This window comes from Pan troglodytes, chromosome 11, assembly GCF_028858775.2.
Source record: "Pan troglodytes isolate AG18354 chromosome 11, NHGRI_mPanTro3-v2.0_pri, whole genome shotgun sequence".
Lineage (NCBI taxonomy): Eukaryota > Metazoa > Chordata > Mammalia > Primates > Hominidae > Pan > Pan troglodytes.
Genome location: NC_072409.2, coordinates 6,288,160 through 6,302,379, shown reverse-complemented (window position 1 = coordinate 6,302,379; position 14,220 = coordinate 6,288,160). Strand labels below are relative to the sequence as shown.

At 56.1% G+C, this 14,220-nt stretch overlaps 1 protein-coding gene across 11 annotated transcripts in view; it reads left to right on the top strand.

Annotated features, from left to right (window-relative positions):
- The first annotated feature begins 3,126 nt into the window (after window positions 1-3,126).
- Window positions 3,127-14,220, top strand: part of NTNG2 (netrin G2) — an 81,367-nt gene continuing 70,273 nt past the window's right edge. Inside the window, exons 1-5 of one of the 11 annotated variants that reach the window (XM_063788124.1) lie at window positions 4,005-4,162; window positions 4,260-4,376; window positions 7,446-7,535; window positions 7,898-8,032; window positions 8,268-8,963. In XM_063788124.1, coding sequence (XP_063644194.1) covers window positions 8,751-8,963 — 213 coding nt within the window. In that variant the 5' untranslated portion in view covers window positions 4,005-4,162; window positions 4,260-4,376; window positions 7,446-7,535; window positions 7,898-8,032; window positions 8,268-8,750. Of the gene's footprint in view, window positions 3,643-3,979; window positions 4,163-4,259; window positions 4,377-4,767; window positions 4,886-7,445; window positions 7,536-7,897; window positions 8,033-8,267; window positions 8,964-14,220 lie in introns of those variants that run through there. The other 10 variants (XM_063788125.1, XM_063788126.1, XM_063788123.1 and 7 more) reach the window with 10 other exon arrangements.

Here is a 14,220-nt window from a genome sequence, read left to right as displayed (position 1 = left end):
GTCTCCGAAGAGAAGTTTATCCAACAAAATGCAGGCAAGCAAAGAACATGTTCCACTTTATGTGTCTCTTGTTGTAGGCAGTGCACATCTTGGGAGATGTGTGGATGAAAGGCGCCATATAAAATGCAATCAATTATGAATCACCATTACTGAATTAATCACATGTATGATTAATACAGTCATAATAATTAATGGGAGTATGGTCTAGAGATTAGAGCTGAGGACTGACAGGGAGGGGTCAGAGTGCTTCTAGTAGCCTCTGCCACTGCCTAGAGGTGTCACCTTGGGGAAGGCAGGTTCCCCCTGCGCCTACCTTGGCAGTAGAAGGGGCCCCAGGATGTCTTGAATACCCCTAGATGGTCCTGGGCACAGCATCTTACCACCTCCCTAACAGCTGCGTCTCAACTGCTCAAGGTCAAGGGGACAAAGAGTTTGTCAAAGAATCAAAATCGTGGCCTGGCATAAGTGAACAGAGTGAGCGAGGAGAGGGGTGAGAACTTGGTAGGGGGTGTCCTTTGAGCTTGCACTTGACTTAAATCAGCAATGTGAGCTCATTTCTTCTGTCTGTCTGTCTGTCTGCATCAGGACTTGCCTTCTCTTGGAAGTCCCCAGAGGGCCTGGACCTCATCTGTTACCTCTTGTTACAAAGCTAGTAGATTATTTTTGCTTGTGACTTTATAATTTCCTGTTACTCATCTACACCATGCAAATTTCCTCATTGTAAAGGAGTCAGGCAACCCAGAGAGGATATCTATAATAAAGCACATCGGTCCCCCCTCATCTCCCCTGTTCATACTTTGGTGTATGTCTTCATTGTCCACATATATAATGGATGTGTCCATATATATAGTGGACTTATATACAATCATATGTATATAATCATATATATGTATGGTTATATACAAATCCTTTTCAAAAATATAGATGGAACAAAATTAAATGCATTGTTCTGCAGATGCTTTTTGATAGCAAATTCCACATACACAATTCAAATTAAAACTGTGCATTGGAGCCAAAATCCCACCAGTGAAGGGGATGATTAGGCTGCTGGTGAGAGGGGAGCCAGCGGTTATTTTCAGGGAGATTCATTAACACTTTCCTGCCCCTGGTGCTCAGCTTCTTTTCATTGCCAGAAAAAGGTCATTTGTCAGAAGGTACCTTAATGCAGTTTAAAAATGAACGTCCATCAACCACCTGGTCCCCACAAGGCTGAAATCCTATTTGTTCCCTATCTTGGAAAATAAGTGCTTTATGGTTCACTTGAAAGGAACATCGTCTCCTGGAGGCTGCTGTGGAGTGCGGTCAACTCAGGATCATAGCAGAGGGACCACCCTCCTGGACAAATCCCCTCATCGTGCAGATGGGGAAACTGAAGCCAAGAGCAGGGAAGGGATCTCCCCCAGCCACACAGCGTGGTAAGGGCTGAGCCAAGAAAAGCCCATTATCCCAACTCTCAGTGCGGTGCTCTTTCCATTATCCTGGGGTCTGGAAATGAGGAAACCAGAAGACAGCTTCTGGCATAGGTCCCCGAAAAAAGCCTGTTGGCATCAGCTTGTTGCAGAGGCAGGGAGTATTGGTGAGGTGGGGGCTGGCGGGGAGGCATGTTAAAAATTGTTTCTAGTGGCACATATCTTTGCATATGGGTCACTGAAACCATCCTGGCAGTGCTAGGGAGGAGGCACCCCTGGTTCCTCCACTGTGTTTAGATGAACTACAAGTAAGAAGCAGCCCCTCCATCTCTTTGGCCATTCCTGACAGCATCCAGTCCACAGTGATGATGGAGGAGCAGGGCGGTTCCCAGGGATTGATGACCATGCCCTGGGGTGACAGCAGGCTGAGGGCTGACCCTGGTCATCACTCACCCTGTGCAGGAGCCCCACACCCTGCCCTTCACTGCTGCCTGCAGGCTGAATGCTTAAAAATCAAACCACCAAGATCTGTTCTCTTCTCCCAGGGAGCTTCCTCCTGCATAGAACAGGTAACCAGGGGCGGGCCCATGTCTGCCTTCCTGGGCTGCTTGGTGAGACAGGCCCATCTCCAGTGGTAGGCATCTGAGAGCATGTGCAGGTAGAGGCACACAGTGGCCCTGTTTTGACCCCTCTTTGAAAAAAGAAGGATTTACCGTTCATATCTCACATATGGGGAAACTGAGCCCCAAAGCAGTCTGGGCCATGTTCCAAGTTCACCAGCCAGCCAGGCCAGTGACAGAGCATCACCCAGAAACCCAAGAGCCCTGCCTCCCTGGCCACAATCCTTAGCTATGTGACCTTGGGCAAGTTATCTAACATCTCTAACTTAAGGCTTTGCTACTAGCAGTGAAGTCACAGGGCTTTGGCGAAGATTCAGTGAATAATGCACACAACCTGGTTTGCATGGAGTCTGGCATAAAACAGGTGTTCAATAAATATATTATTATTATTATTACAGCAGATGACAGTCTTTAATTCCGCATCCTCTTCCTGTTTTGTCACAAGATTCCAAATATTATTCAGCAGTATAACTCCGTCTCCAGTTTTCAGGACAGCTGAGAACAGGGAAGGGTTAAGGTGGAGGTGAAGGGTGGCAGCAGGGCGGGGCACTGAGGTGCCATGTCTTGCTCCATTCCCAACACCCTCTGTGACCTTGGGCTGGTCTCTCTCTCTCTCTGCCTCTCTCTCTGTCTGTCCTCAGGCCCTTTGTTCTTGATGGATCCAAATGACAGTGCTGGCTGCTCAAGGCTGCAGTGAGCCCACCCCAGGAGGCCAGGAGTGTCCGAAAACCACATGTGCTTCTGGAAGATGTGGAAACTCTCCCAGAAGCCCTCGGAGGCAGGCTGGCAGGAAACCTCCCGGGGGTCAGAGATCCCAGGGCTGCCGGATGTGATATTGCCAACTCGGTGGCCTCTGCCCGGGGCTGCTGCTACCGGAGCCCTCCCACACCTGCCTCCCATGCTTGCAGGGGAGGGAGACAGAGAAACCCTCAGCCAGGCCCCTCCTGCCCCACTACTCTGCACTCCCTGCAGAGCTGGCTTGGCTTCGTCAAAAGCAGGGCCCATCAGGGTGGAGGCGGCGATGTGTCAGCTGGTATTCAGGCTCTGGTTGTGCGCTCAGATCGCTCCCCCTCCCCATCTCCCCAAATCCACCCACCCACCCCGGTACCCACTGCTTGGGGCCTTCTGGGTGGCAGCACTTCACAGAGAGAGACCGAGGAGCAGCCCTGAGCCCTTGGCTGTGGGGGGTGGGGGAACTGACTCACTTGGCCCCCCTCCCTCGTGCCGATGGGGCAGCCCCCACACCCATGGGCGCTGGCACCCCGGCAGGCCCCCGGGTTTTGGAAAAGGAAGCTGCAGCCCGGCTGCGCCTGACCGGAGCCGGCTGAGGATGCGCTCTGGGCGCAGGGACCCGCTGGCCCCCGGGCCGGGAGGCGATGTTTAGGCAGCGACCCCCCAGAGGCTGCCGGGGCCACCCTGGCCACGGGCCCGCCGGGACGCCCCTGCTCGCCGCGCCCCTCCCCGGGCCGTGGCGCGTCCCCCGAGCCGCGCAATATTTCCTTCCTGCACCTTTAAGAAGACCGTTGCTCCGTGGTGGGATGGTGTGTTAAAGCCACACAGAGGAAGTTACGCAGCCCGGATCAGACCGAGAGATAAAAGCCCCGATGGTGATCGTGAGTGATGGCAAGAGGATTTAGCCTCGGCATTAACTTGGAGCGGAGTGCAGGGGGGCAGTGAAGCGCCCGCCATCTGGCCCGCGCCGCGCCGGGGGGATGCCCCGGCTCCCCGACGAGACGCCGCGAAGCCCACCCGGGCCGGGGGCTGCCCGGCGCCCGAGCGCGGGTCCTCCCCGGGCCGCCCAGGGGGGCCAAAAAGTTTGCACTTGTTAGCGGCGACCTCCCGCTCAGCCCGGGCGGGCGATGCGGGCGGCGCGGGCGGCCCCCTCCCCCGGCCCGCGTCTCCGGGACGGCTGCGGGCGGCCCCCCCGGCGGCCGGAGGGCTCCCCGGCCCCGATCTGACGGCGGCGGCGGCGGCGGCCACAGCGGCGGGAGCGGCGCGGGGAAGGAGCAGCGGCTCGCAGCCCTCGGCCCGCGCCCCCACCCAGCGCCAGCCCGAGGGGGGAGGCGCAGCGCCGGAGGGTGGCGGTCCTCGGCCCTCCCGGGTCTCCGCGCCGGGAAGCCGCTCCGAGCCGGGGTAAGGCGGGCGGGGAGAGCCCGGGAGGCGGGCGAGGGGAGAGGCTGCAGCTTGGCCAGGCTGGTTTCATTTTTAAAGGGCTTCGGTGACCATGCAGGCTTGCCCGGGCCCGGGAGCCACTTACAGCGGCCCGGCAAAGGCTCGGATGCAAAAGTTGTTTGGTGGCGGCTGCTACGAGCTGAGGACTGGAGTCGCCCCAGAGGGGTGTGTGAGGGTGCGTTCTTAGCAGCATCTTAAAGGGGTAGCTTGTCTTTCTGGCCGGCTTCCCCCGGGTCCTTTCCGTCGTGTGTGTGAGAGTGTGTGTGTGTGTGTGTGTGAGAGTGTGTGTGTGTGTGTGTGTGTGTATGTGTGTGTGTGTGTCGGGGAGGGATGTTGCAAGGGTGCTCGGATGTGTCTCGGAAAAGGAAACTAACCCTGCTCCCGCGCCTCTCCCCCACCCCAATTCCACCGCCACCGCTTAGAGCCACCCCCATCCCGTGCCCTCCCATCTCTCTGCAAACTGGGAGCCTGTGAGTTGCACAGAGAAACTCCTGGCCAGTCCGGCCGCGGCTGGAAACTTCTCCCGGCGCCGGGAGGGGGTCGGGAGGTGAGGGGGCGCAGGCACTGATTTGGGGCCGGCGTGGAGTCGAACCTGGAACTGAGCGGCGCGCAGGTTGGGGGAGCAGAGGCGGCGGGAAGGCGGGAAGAGAGGACCGCGGGCTCGCGGGGTCCGCCTGCTCCGGAGTAAGTTGGCCGTCTGGGCTGGGGGCGGCGGCGGCCGGGTCGCCACAGGCGGCAGCGCCGGGGCAAAGGATACAGCCAGTTCCTGGGCGCCCTGCTCTGTGTCTTTTAATTAAGGGAGGCAGTGCCGAAAAAGGGGGCACCTCAGTCCCGGCCGGGCCTTTATTACGGGCTTAATTATTAATTGCTCCCGTGGCTTGCACGCAACTTTGGGAAGACGAAAAGCAGCTGCGGGGCTGCCGGGTCGTCGGTGTCCCAGGCACAGGGCTCGCAGCCGGCCCGAAGCACTGACTCGACCCTGGCCCCGGCCTCGACCCCGCCCGCCGCCCGCCGGGACCCACCCGGGGGCTGCTGCTCGCGCCCCGCCTCCCGCGCCCAACTTTCCAGGGCTCCCGCGGGCGGGGACCCAGGGGCCGGATAAAGGGCCCGCTCCGGAGCAGGGGGACACCGGGGCCGCCGGAATTAGGACGCCCGCCGAGGCTACAGTGAGCGCGGGGCGCCCGCTGGACCCCGCCCGGGGCAGAGGACGGGAAGGTGACCCCGCCGGCCAAGCTCCCTTTCCCTCCCGGCAACCCCCACTCTCCCCTGAAGGCAGATTTCACCCCCCTCTGCCGCCCCTGCCGAGGAGGGAGAGGGAACCCCGGGGTGGGCTGAGTCCCCCCTAGCCCCAGGAGCCCCCAGCGCCCTCCCTCCCGTGCTCCCAGGGGCCCCGCGCCCGCCGCGGCAAGTTTCCCACACGGCGAGGGCGCAGCAGGCAACTCCAAGAGGAACCTGCTGGCGAGCCCAGCCAGCTCGGGAGGCGCTAATTCAATAAGACAGAGAAATCTGAGTTCAGAAATCCTGATAAAATCTAATTTTCGAGTTTTAATACCCTGGCTATCAGCCCCCCTCGGTTCCTGAGGACTCTTAAAAGAAAATAAAGCACATTGATTCTATTTGTTTCTGGGAGCTGCAGTTTCTTAATAATATCAGGTGAAGATAAATTTTCCACGGAGAAAACGATCCTCCGGGATTGCAGCTTCTTACTCTGAAAATTTCCCTGCCGACTCCTCACTCTCTGCGCTCCTCCTCGTTATCCGGGGACTCCTGCCTCTCTTCCCCCTTCTCTTTTTTCTTTTTGGCAGAACCCGCCTGTAATATTCGTGTGCTGAGCTCGTAATTCCCCCTGCGATGCCAGCAACGCCCAATTGATTGACTAGTTGTAAACACATTTTTCCCCTGGCAGATTTTGTTGCTGTTAGGGTTTTTAAATTTTATTTATTTTCCAGGGAATGCGTGGCATTTAAACCAACAGGACTGCAATTAATAGATTTGCGAGTTGCGCCGCGCGCGCCGCTCGCCCCAGCCTCCCGGCCTCCGGGCCTCGCTGCCTCCCCGCGCCCGGCGGCGTCCAGCGCCCTGCAAGCCCCGAGCAGCCGCGGGTCCTGCAGCTGAAGGAAGGTTGCAGCTGCGCCCTCCTTGCAAGCCGCAGCCCGGCGTCCTGGTTGTCCCAGCAGCCAGGAGCTCCCTACCTGTTAGTGAACAGTTAGGAGTCGACTGCTGGAAGAATTAATTAGGAACGTGCTGTGCTCTGGGCAGCGCGAGCTCGGGTAGAGGCATCCAAACCTTTGCCGGCCGCGCTATTTTATTTTTACTACATTTTCTCAGGTTGCAAAAATAGACACCGGGCACGTTCTTTCTTAGAGTTTTCTAGCAAGGAGCGCCTTCAAGGCCAGGCAGGCTCTGTAACAGGTTCCCCTTTAAACAGCCAGAGGTGAGACGGGGAAAATGGTCCTGGCTGGGTTCTCATTCATCTCCATCAGCAGTCCTTCACCCAGAGAGAGGGGCAGGGGTCGCCCTAACTCAGATGAATGAGTCCCATGCCTGGAGCCCTGGGGCCCTGGCCGGGGGCTGCTCCGAGCCTGAGATGCTCAGGGCGCTCAGGGCAGCAAGTGTCTGCCACTTCGGTTTGTCATTTTTGGCAGGAGCGTTTTTCTGTCTGGGTGGAGAATGGAGTTTCACGGAAACACAGTTAACTCTTCAGGGGCTTTGCAAGTACAGGAGGTGAAGAGGATGTCAGGGGAGAGCCAGGTCCAGACTGGACATTTGGGGTGGTTTGGGAAATCAAATGCAATCATCGGAGACATATTAACCAGAATAATTAATCATGCAGGCACTTCTGCTGTAACTTACTGCAGTAACCTTTGCCCTATTGGCCAATATTTTTGGCCAGAATCCCATGCTGGCTGGACTTGGATTCTCCGGGTGACGTATCCAGTGTCTGGAACACACCACAGTACTGCAGTCGTGTTATTTCCCAATGTAACATTCATGTAACTGGTATCTATTTTGATATAATATATTAATTATATCTATTTTGATTTTAAATAATTAACAGAAGCTTAAAATAGCACAGCAATAATCGTAATAGTAACCCATTTATAGACATACACTCTAAGAATGATTTGCAAAATGCTGGCCTTGATCAGAAAAATCTGAACTCACAAAGCATTGTCACCTCTTTGGCAGTCTTCAATATCTCTAGTTTCTTACAGTTAAAAAAAAATTAAATTTGCCATTTCAGATTGTGCCTATGATTGGGGAGCTGTTTCTCAGTGCCTGGCTCTTCATGGTTGGCCAGCACGTGGAGCACTCTGTTCATCTGTACATATAGGTATGGGTCCATCTGCACCTATAGTTACATGCTCATCTTTGCCTTTAACAACTTTGACATTCTGACTTGACAGTCATGGTATTTTAAAGCAACCATTAAATCTTGGCTCCTGGGGATGCTTTCGAAAGTCTCTGACCCCCAAGCAGGGGCACTTCTGCTGAACTAACACTCCCATAAATGAGAGAAAAATGCATCACCTTTTAAATAACATGCCCGATCTCCAAATGTGCAACTCTGATATTAATAAAAATAACCCAGTTTTCTCGGGAGACTTTGCTAATGCAGCCTCATTTTTTGCACATTTTGCCGGAGAGCTTTTGTTCTTATACGTCTCTATTCTCCCCCTCTTTAATTTGTTGCAGGTGTTGTTGCTAATGAGCTCTCTCTCTCTCCTCCCCTCTTACAATGAAAGACAAGTCAGACCCCAGGTACCTGGATGGATTGAGAGCTGAGATCTCAGAAACTTCATAATAAGTTGCCGATGGCTACCAGCCAAGGTCAGCTGGGCCCCATTAGTGCCGGCCCCCACCAAAGCAGAACCAAATAGCCTTCTCCCCAGTGAACACCTGAGTAGCTTTTTATTCTAGTCCAGTCACACAGCTGTTGCCACCTTAAGCTCATATGAAAGAAATCTCTTTTATTGGTCTGAGAACCCAAGTCCAGTCCCAAAGAGGGAACATGTTTCCAGCTAACATGCCCACCTCCTGATTTTATTTTATCTTTACAACGCAGGCTGGAGGGTTGTTTTGCCGTTGTGTTGAGCACGTCACCCATTAAGAGCCCTTTAAAGACCTGGATTGATTGGAAGGACAAAAATTAAAAGCAATCTGATCCAGCCTCATGCAGGATGCCTGCGGATTTTCTCCTTATCCCATTTCCATCCACTGTCACAATTTGAGAATCTGCCTGATTTGATCAGATTCACCTCCAGGGGAGGTGTGATGCCAAGGTTAGGAGGACGTGAAGTTATGGGCAACTTTCTGATCTGTCCATCAGCAGTCTGAGAAACGCTGGCTCTGAATTTTCCGTGTCGGCCTTTTGGAAACAACAAGTTCCTCGCTGTTTGCAAAGCTTCAGTGCTCGGGTCCCTGGGACACCCCGGCCACCCTCGCCTGGTAGATGTGGCATTTCCATGCTGAGGCCGCGAGTCCCGCCTGACCCCGTCGCTGCCTCTCCAGGGCTTCTCTGGGCCGCGCCTCTGCAGACTGCGCAGCCATGCTGCACCTGCTGGCGCTCTTCCTGCACTGCCTCCCTCTGGCCTCTGGGGACTATGACATCTGCAAATCCTGGGTGACCACAGATGAGGGCCCCACCTGGGAGTTCTACGCCTGCCAGCCCAAGGTGATGCGCCTGAAGGACTACGTCAAGGTGAAGGTGGAGCCCTCAGGCATCACATGTGGAGACCCCCCTGAGAGGTTCTGCTCCCATGTAAGTCCACTTACTGCTCTTTTGTTTGCCCAGGCCAAGTGGGAGGAGGTCTGGAGTAGATCCTTGGGGTGGATGAGCAGAGCCGGAGGACTGAGATGCAAGGCTGACTTTCCTGCCTCTTGACCAGGTCTGGACCAGACCTGGACCAGGTCTTTGTCCCACCTTGGAAATGTGTCAAAACAGAGGACACCCTGAGGACACTGGGGTCATGTGACATTGTTCTCTGGGGTAGGGGCATTCTCGGCCAGCTGGCCACTAGTTCAGTTCCCTCGGGAAGCCTATAGTATTCAGCTCTGCAGCCTTGAGGCTAAGCCCCACCTCCCGTGTAGGAAGTCAGCATTCTGGGCGAGTGAGCAAGATGCTACCTGCAACATGATACTGTAAGCTCCCTCTGTTCATCCTTTCTGCAGTGCAACCTCTTAGCCCACTCAATCCAATCCAGCAGACGGTACCGTGAAGCTAGAGCATGCCAAGCACTGAGCTGGCCCTTTGCATGGGGAGGTTTGACGGAGGCTCAGAGGGGATTCACGCAGGATGAAGTTGGGGGTTAGGCTGGGACAGACAGTGCAGCTTGGGTCCCCTTCCAGTTCCATTCCTACATGCAATGATGGCAGCCCCTGGGTAAGTCGGGGGAAGGCAGACATTCAGGCGTTGTCCCTTGCCTCCCTAGCTAGAGAAGGAGGGGTCCTAGGGGCACGGAGTACTTCAGTACTCAAGTAATGTTAACAGCAACAACAACAGCAGAGATGGTTGCGTGCGAGCTGCCTGAGTGTGTGGGCCGAGCCCGATGCCATTGCGAGAAGTCCTCCCCTCAGCTAGCCAGGTGGATTCTGTGTTGTGTAAAGCAGGAGCGTCAGGGGAGGGCTCTGGCCCAGTGACGTCTGTGGGCTTCTGTTCTGTCATCTGCAAAATGGGCACACTAAGAGCACACACTTCTAGGGTCATTGTGAGGAGTTTGTGGTTTAATTAATGTAGGTAAAGTGTTCGGAATAGGACCTGGCACAGAGTAAGTGCACGCAGATGTTAGCCGTTGTCATTCTGGTCATACAGGTGGGGTAACTGAGGCAGCCCAGGGGTGACCGGTAAAGGCATCTGGCCAAGGTCACACTCCAGGAGGTGGCGAAGCTGTGATTCCAGCTTAGAGTGGCTCCAATGTCTCTGAGCTAAGCTGCTTCCCACTGGGCAGTGCTCCGGAGGCCGTCCCTGGCAGGGCAGGGCAGAGCTGGGTAGGGCAGCCAGGCTGCAGAAGCTCACAGGAGGGGCTCGATGCCATCCCCCAGGCAGCTGGTACCTCTGCGTGTCCTTGGAGGAGCCTCCAGGTCTCTGGGTTTGTGGTGGGGCTGACCCGGTGCCCCCACCTCAGAGTCCTGAGGACTTGATCTCATGGGCCGGCTCTGCTCACATCACAGGGCAGTCAGCCTGAGAAGGTAGCTTCTTACTCAGGCTTGTCAGTGGTGATGAGGCTGTCACTGTGGGTGGTGGCTGGGCCAGGGCCAGCTGGGGAGAGAGAGAGGGAGGGAGGGAGGGAAGGAGAAGGCGGCACGAAGCCAGGAGCTGGGGCTGGATAGTCTGTGGCCATAACTGCCCCGGGGACCGCAGGGCCGAGCAAGGGGGCTGGGCTCTGGAAGCCAGGAGGAAGGCCAGGATGGGGGCTGGTGCTCAGTCCACATCTCAGAGCCGGTGGGAGGGTTCTCCACACGCTCTCGGGCACGGTCAACCTCTGTCTCTCGTATTAGAGTCTCGACTGTATTTTTTCTCTTAAATATTAATCACTGCCTTAACGTGCTTGGGGGAGCAGCTAAATCATAATTCTGGGACCAGCTTTGGGTCGAGGGCTTGAGGTGGGGAGATGACCCTCAGAGGCAAGTCCGAGGCCCTCTCCTGGCCAAAGCTGTCTAGGATGTCATTGGCCCTGGACCTCTGCCCTGCCCCCACCCTCAGACAGAGAACCCAGTGCAGTGGGCTGCTGTTCTGGGGAGGTGGTCACCCCTCCCAGTCCCAATGCCGGCAGAGCCTCATCCCAGGCAGCCATCCTCAAGCCCTGGGGTCTAGAAGAGTGCTCTCTCCCATCCCCATCCCCTGCTCCTCTCCTGGGCAGACAGGTGGGGAAGGCAGGGGAGAAAGAACAGTCCCTCCACAATCTCCCACATGGGCAAGTCCTCGGCGTCTCGCCACCTGTGTGATGGACTTAAATATTTCATCATGGGCTGCCATCCAGCTCTGCTTTGATTACAAATGTGTGTCCGATGAGGACGGGGAGGCCGCCGTGGCAGGTGGACGGCAGCCTTTTGCAGGGCTGGCTTTTGGAGGGCTGGCTTTGGAGGGCTGGCTTTTGGAGGGGTGGTTTTTGGAGGGGGTGGTTACTTCTAGATAGATCTGGGTTCAAACCCTGATGCCACAGTTTATTGTGGCTTCCCCTGGGAGGGTCCGGGCAGTAGGATGCTCTGAGGTAGGTCCTATTCTAATCTCATTTTTGGGATTAGAAAGTGTTGCCTAAATCCTGCCAACAACACTCCGTTGAGAAGGCAGGCTGGGAACTGCCTGTAGCCAAGGCCCATGCCCACCCACCAGGCGGCACAGCCTCCCCTCTCTCCACTTCTGACCTCTCTGAGTTTCACTGTCTTCCTCTGCCCAGTAGAAACCATAATGTAGGAGTGTCACGGTGCTGGCGGGACGGCACAGCCCGGCCGTGCTGCCGTGGTACATGCGGACACATAGTAGGTACTCAGTGTGCAATACTAGTCACCGGCTTATCACTGTTGTGATTATGGCCTCGGTGATTTTCCTGGCTTCTCTTCTTCCCCGGGGTCCTTTGCCTCTCCCCAGCCTTGGGGACGCCACGCCTTGTATTGCTAGTCTCTGGCAGCATGTGGAAGATGCGGGCTGGGGGAGCTTCCTCTCCTGCAGCCCCAGCAGCTGTTGTTAACCAGCCACCAGGGGGCGCCCTAATGGCGGCCAGATGCCCACTGCCCCCTCAGCCTTGCCATCGCCCATGGGTCCTTGCTCCCCTTCGCCCCTTCAGCGGCAGGTGCTAGGTGTGTCCCAACATCCAGCCCACGGGAGCGCAAGCCCGGCTGCACTCCGAGGGTACAGGAGGGACCCAGGGGCGGACGGCCTTTTCAGATGCGGGGTGCAGACCCTCTCTCTTTCCCAGGCTTCCTGTCCTTCAGCAAGGCCACCTGAGAACTGAATTGTAAATTCCAGCCTTGCAAGGAAGGGGAGGAGGCTGAAAGACAAGATAAATGAATAAATAAAAACCTATTGGCTCTAAATGCACAATGAGAATTAATAGGGATGAGCTCTCAACAGAGGATTCTTGGGCAAGGACAAAATTGCAATGAGGGCTGTGGGAGAAGAGAGGCGGCCCCCACCCACATTCCCAGGGCCTGCCCCTGAGGTCAGCCCAGCAAGGCTGCAGGCCGGGGAGGAGGCAGGAAGGGCGGCGGGCAAAGGCATCTCAGCCCCTCACAGGGCAACTGCTGCTTGCAGGACCCTTGGAGATGGGGAGGGTGTGACTGGCATTGGGAGGTGCCCCTTAGCGCTCTGCCAGACAGGTCTCCCGCCGGCCACCTGTGGTCCCCGTGAGAGGAAGGGGGAAAACCCTTCCTTTGTGCCTTGGAGACGAAAGCTAGCCACCTGAGACTCAGGGGTGAGCTGACGAGCAGGAGAGAGAGAGAGAGAGAACTACTGCCCAGGCAGCGGGGTGCCAAGGGAATCCTGCCACTCCCACTCAGAGCAATCGCCTCAGTGCAGCAGCGCTGACCTCACCTTGATAGAGGTGCAGAATCCCAGACCCTGCCCCACAACTGCCGAGCCAGACTCTGCCTTTTAACAGGAAGTCTCTGGAGCGCTGGGGTGGGGTTGGTCCAGGATGGTGGATGAAGCCTGTCGTTGACGAAGGGGCCAGAGGTCTGTGGGTCCCATGGGGTCTGTGCAGGTTAAGGGGAGAGGCATTGCTGAGGTGAGACAGGAGCCAATAGGAGAGCAGTAGGGGGTCCCGGGAATGGGGGGATGGAGCTGGGAGCCGAGATTCCCAGATGCGGGCCTTGCTTGCCAAGGCGGGGGGTCTGTGCTTCTGAGCAGGAGCCGGTGGAAGGTTCCAGAGAGAGAGGCAGCACTACCTCCTGACAAGAGCTACAGGCCTGGAATCTGAAGCCCTGAGCTCACATCCCAGTGTTGTCACTTGGGGGCTGGGTGGTCTGAGGTGAGTCGTTCAAATTCTCCAAGCCTCAGTTTCCCTATCTGTAAAAGGGGTATGATCTTCACTGCCTTGCCCACCTCACCGACTTCCTGGGAGAGGAAATGCCTCTCACAACATAACGGAAGGTGCTTGGCAGAGACTGTAAGTTCTTTTCTAGTGTGAGGCTTGAATATTATTGTTTATCCAATCTTGATAAGCTTGACATTTCTACATTGACATGGGTGAACATTCAAATTTCAGCCATGTTGGAGTCTCCAGCATACAGAGGCACCTTGGCTTTGGTGGACAGGAAAGCCAAAGGCAGGCTGTGAACGTGCATCTTTGAACACACATCTTACTCAGTTAGAACCTGCCTTAGCTTCTCTGTGCCTCAGTTTACCCAGCTGCAGAGAAAATGGTTCCATTCCTCCCCCAGGGGGTCTGCTGGGCTGTCGAATGCAGACGGCAGGCAGGTCCTGGAGTCCTTGAGCCACTCCCCACTGTGACATTGAACACCACATGCAGAATCAAGGTCACAGACACTCTGCCTCCTGCCAGACCTTGAGGATCATGAAATGTTTCCATCCAACAATGCAGAGCTGACCGGCCCGATGGCTCTGGCCTCCTTCCCCCTCTGCGTTTCTGGCCCCAGCCTCCCTCCTCTCGCCATCACACCCCTCCAGTCGGCAGATGTTTCTAGGTGTGACCTCATGCCAGGCACAGTTGTGATGGGAAAGTGAGATGACTAGAGATAAATTAAGTGAAAAACAAGAGAAAAACACAACAGACATTGAAGACAATACGCAGCTAACCACAAATGGTGACACCGGGGCCTGATATGATAGGAGCTGGGGAAGGAGGAGGGCGTGCCCCTCCCCATGAACTCTCCGGGCGCTCCAGCCTTGGCCCGTGCTGTCTCCTCCACCCGAATGCCTGCCCCCTCCTTCCTTTGTTTTCAAGGCTTCCGCTTCTACCTGGATAACCCTGGCTCCTTTTTCAAGGTTCAGGTTGGACCCTACCTCCTCCTCCAGGAGGCCTTCTCTGACTCCTTTGCCCAGTGGGGTGAGGAGGCCCTCA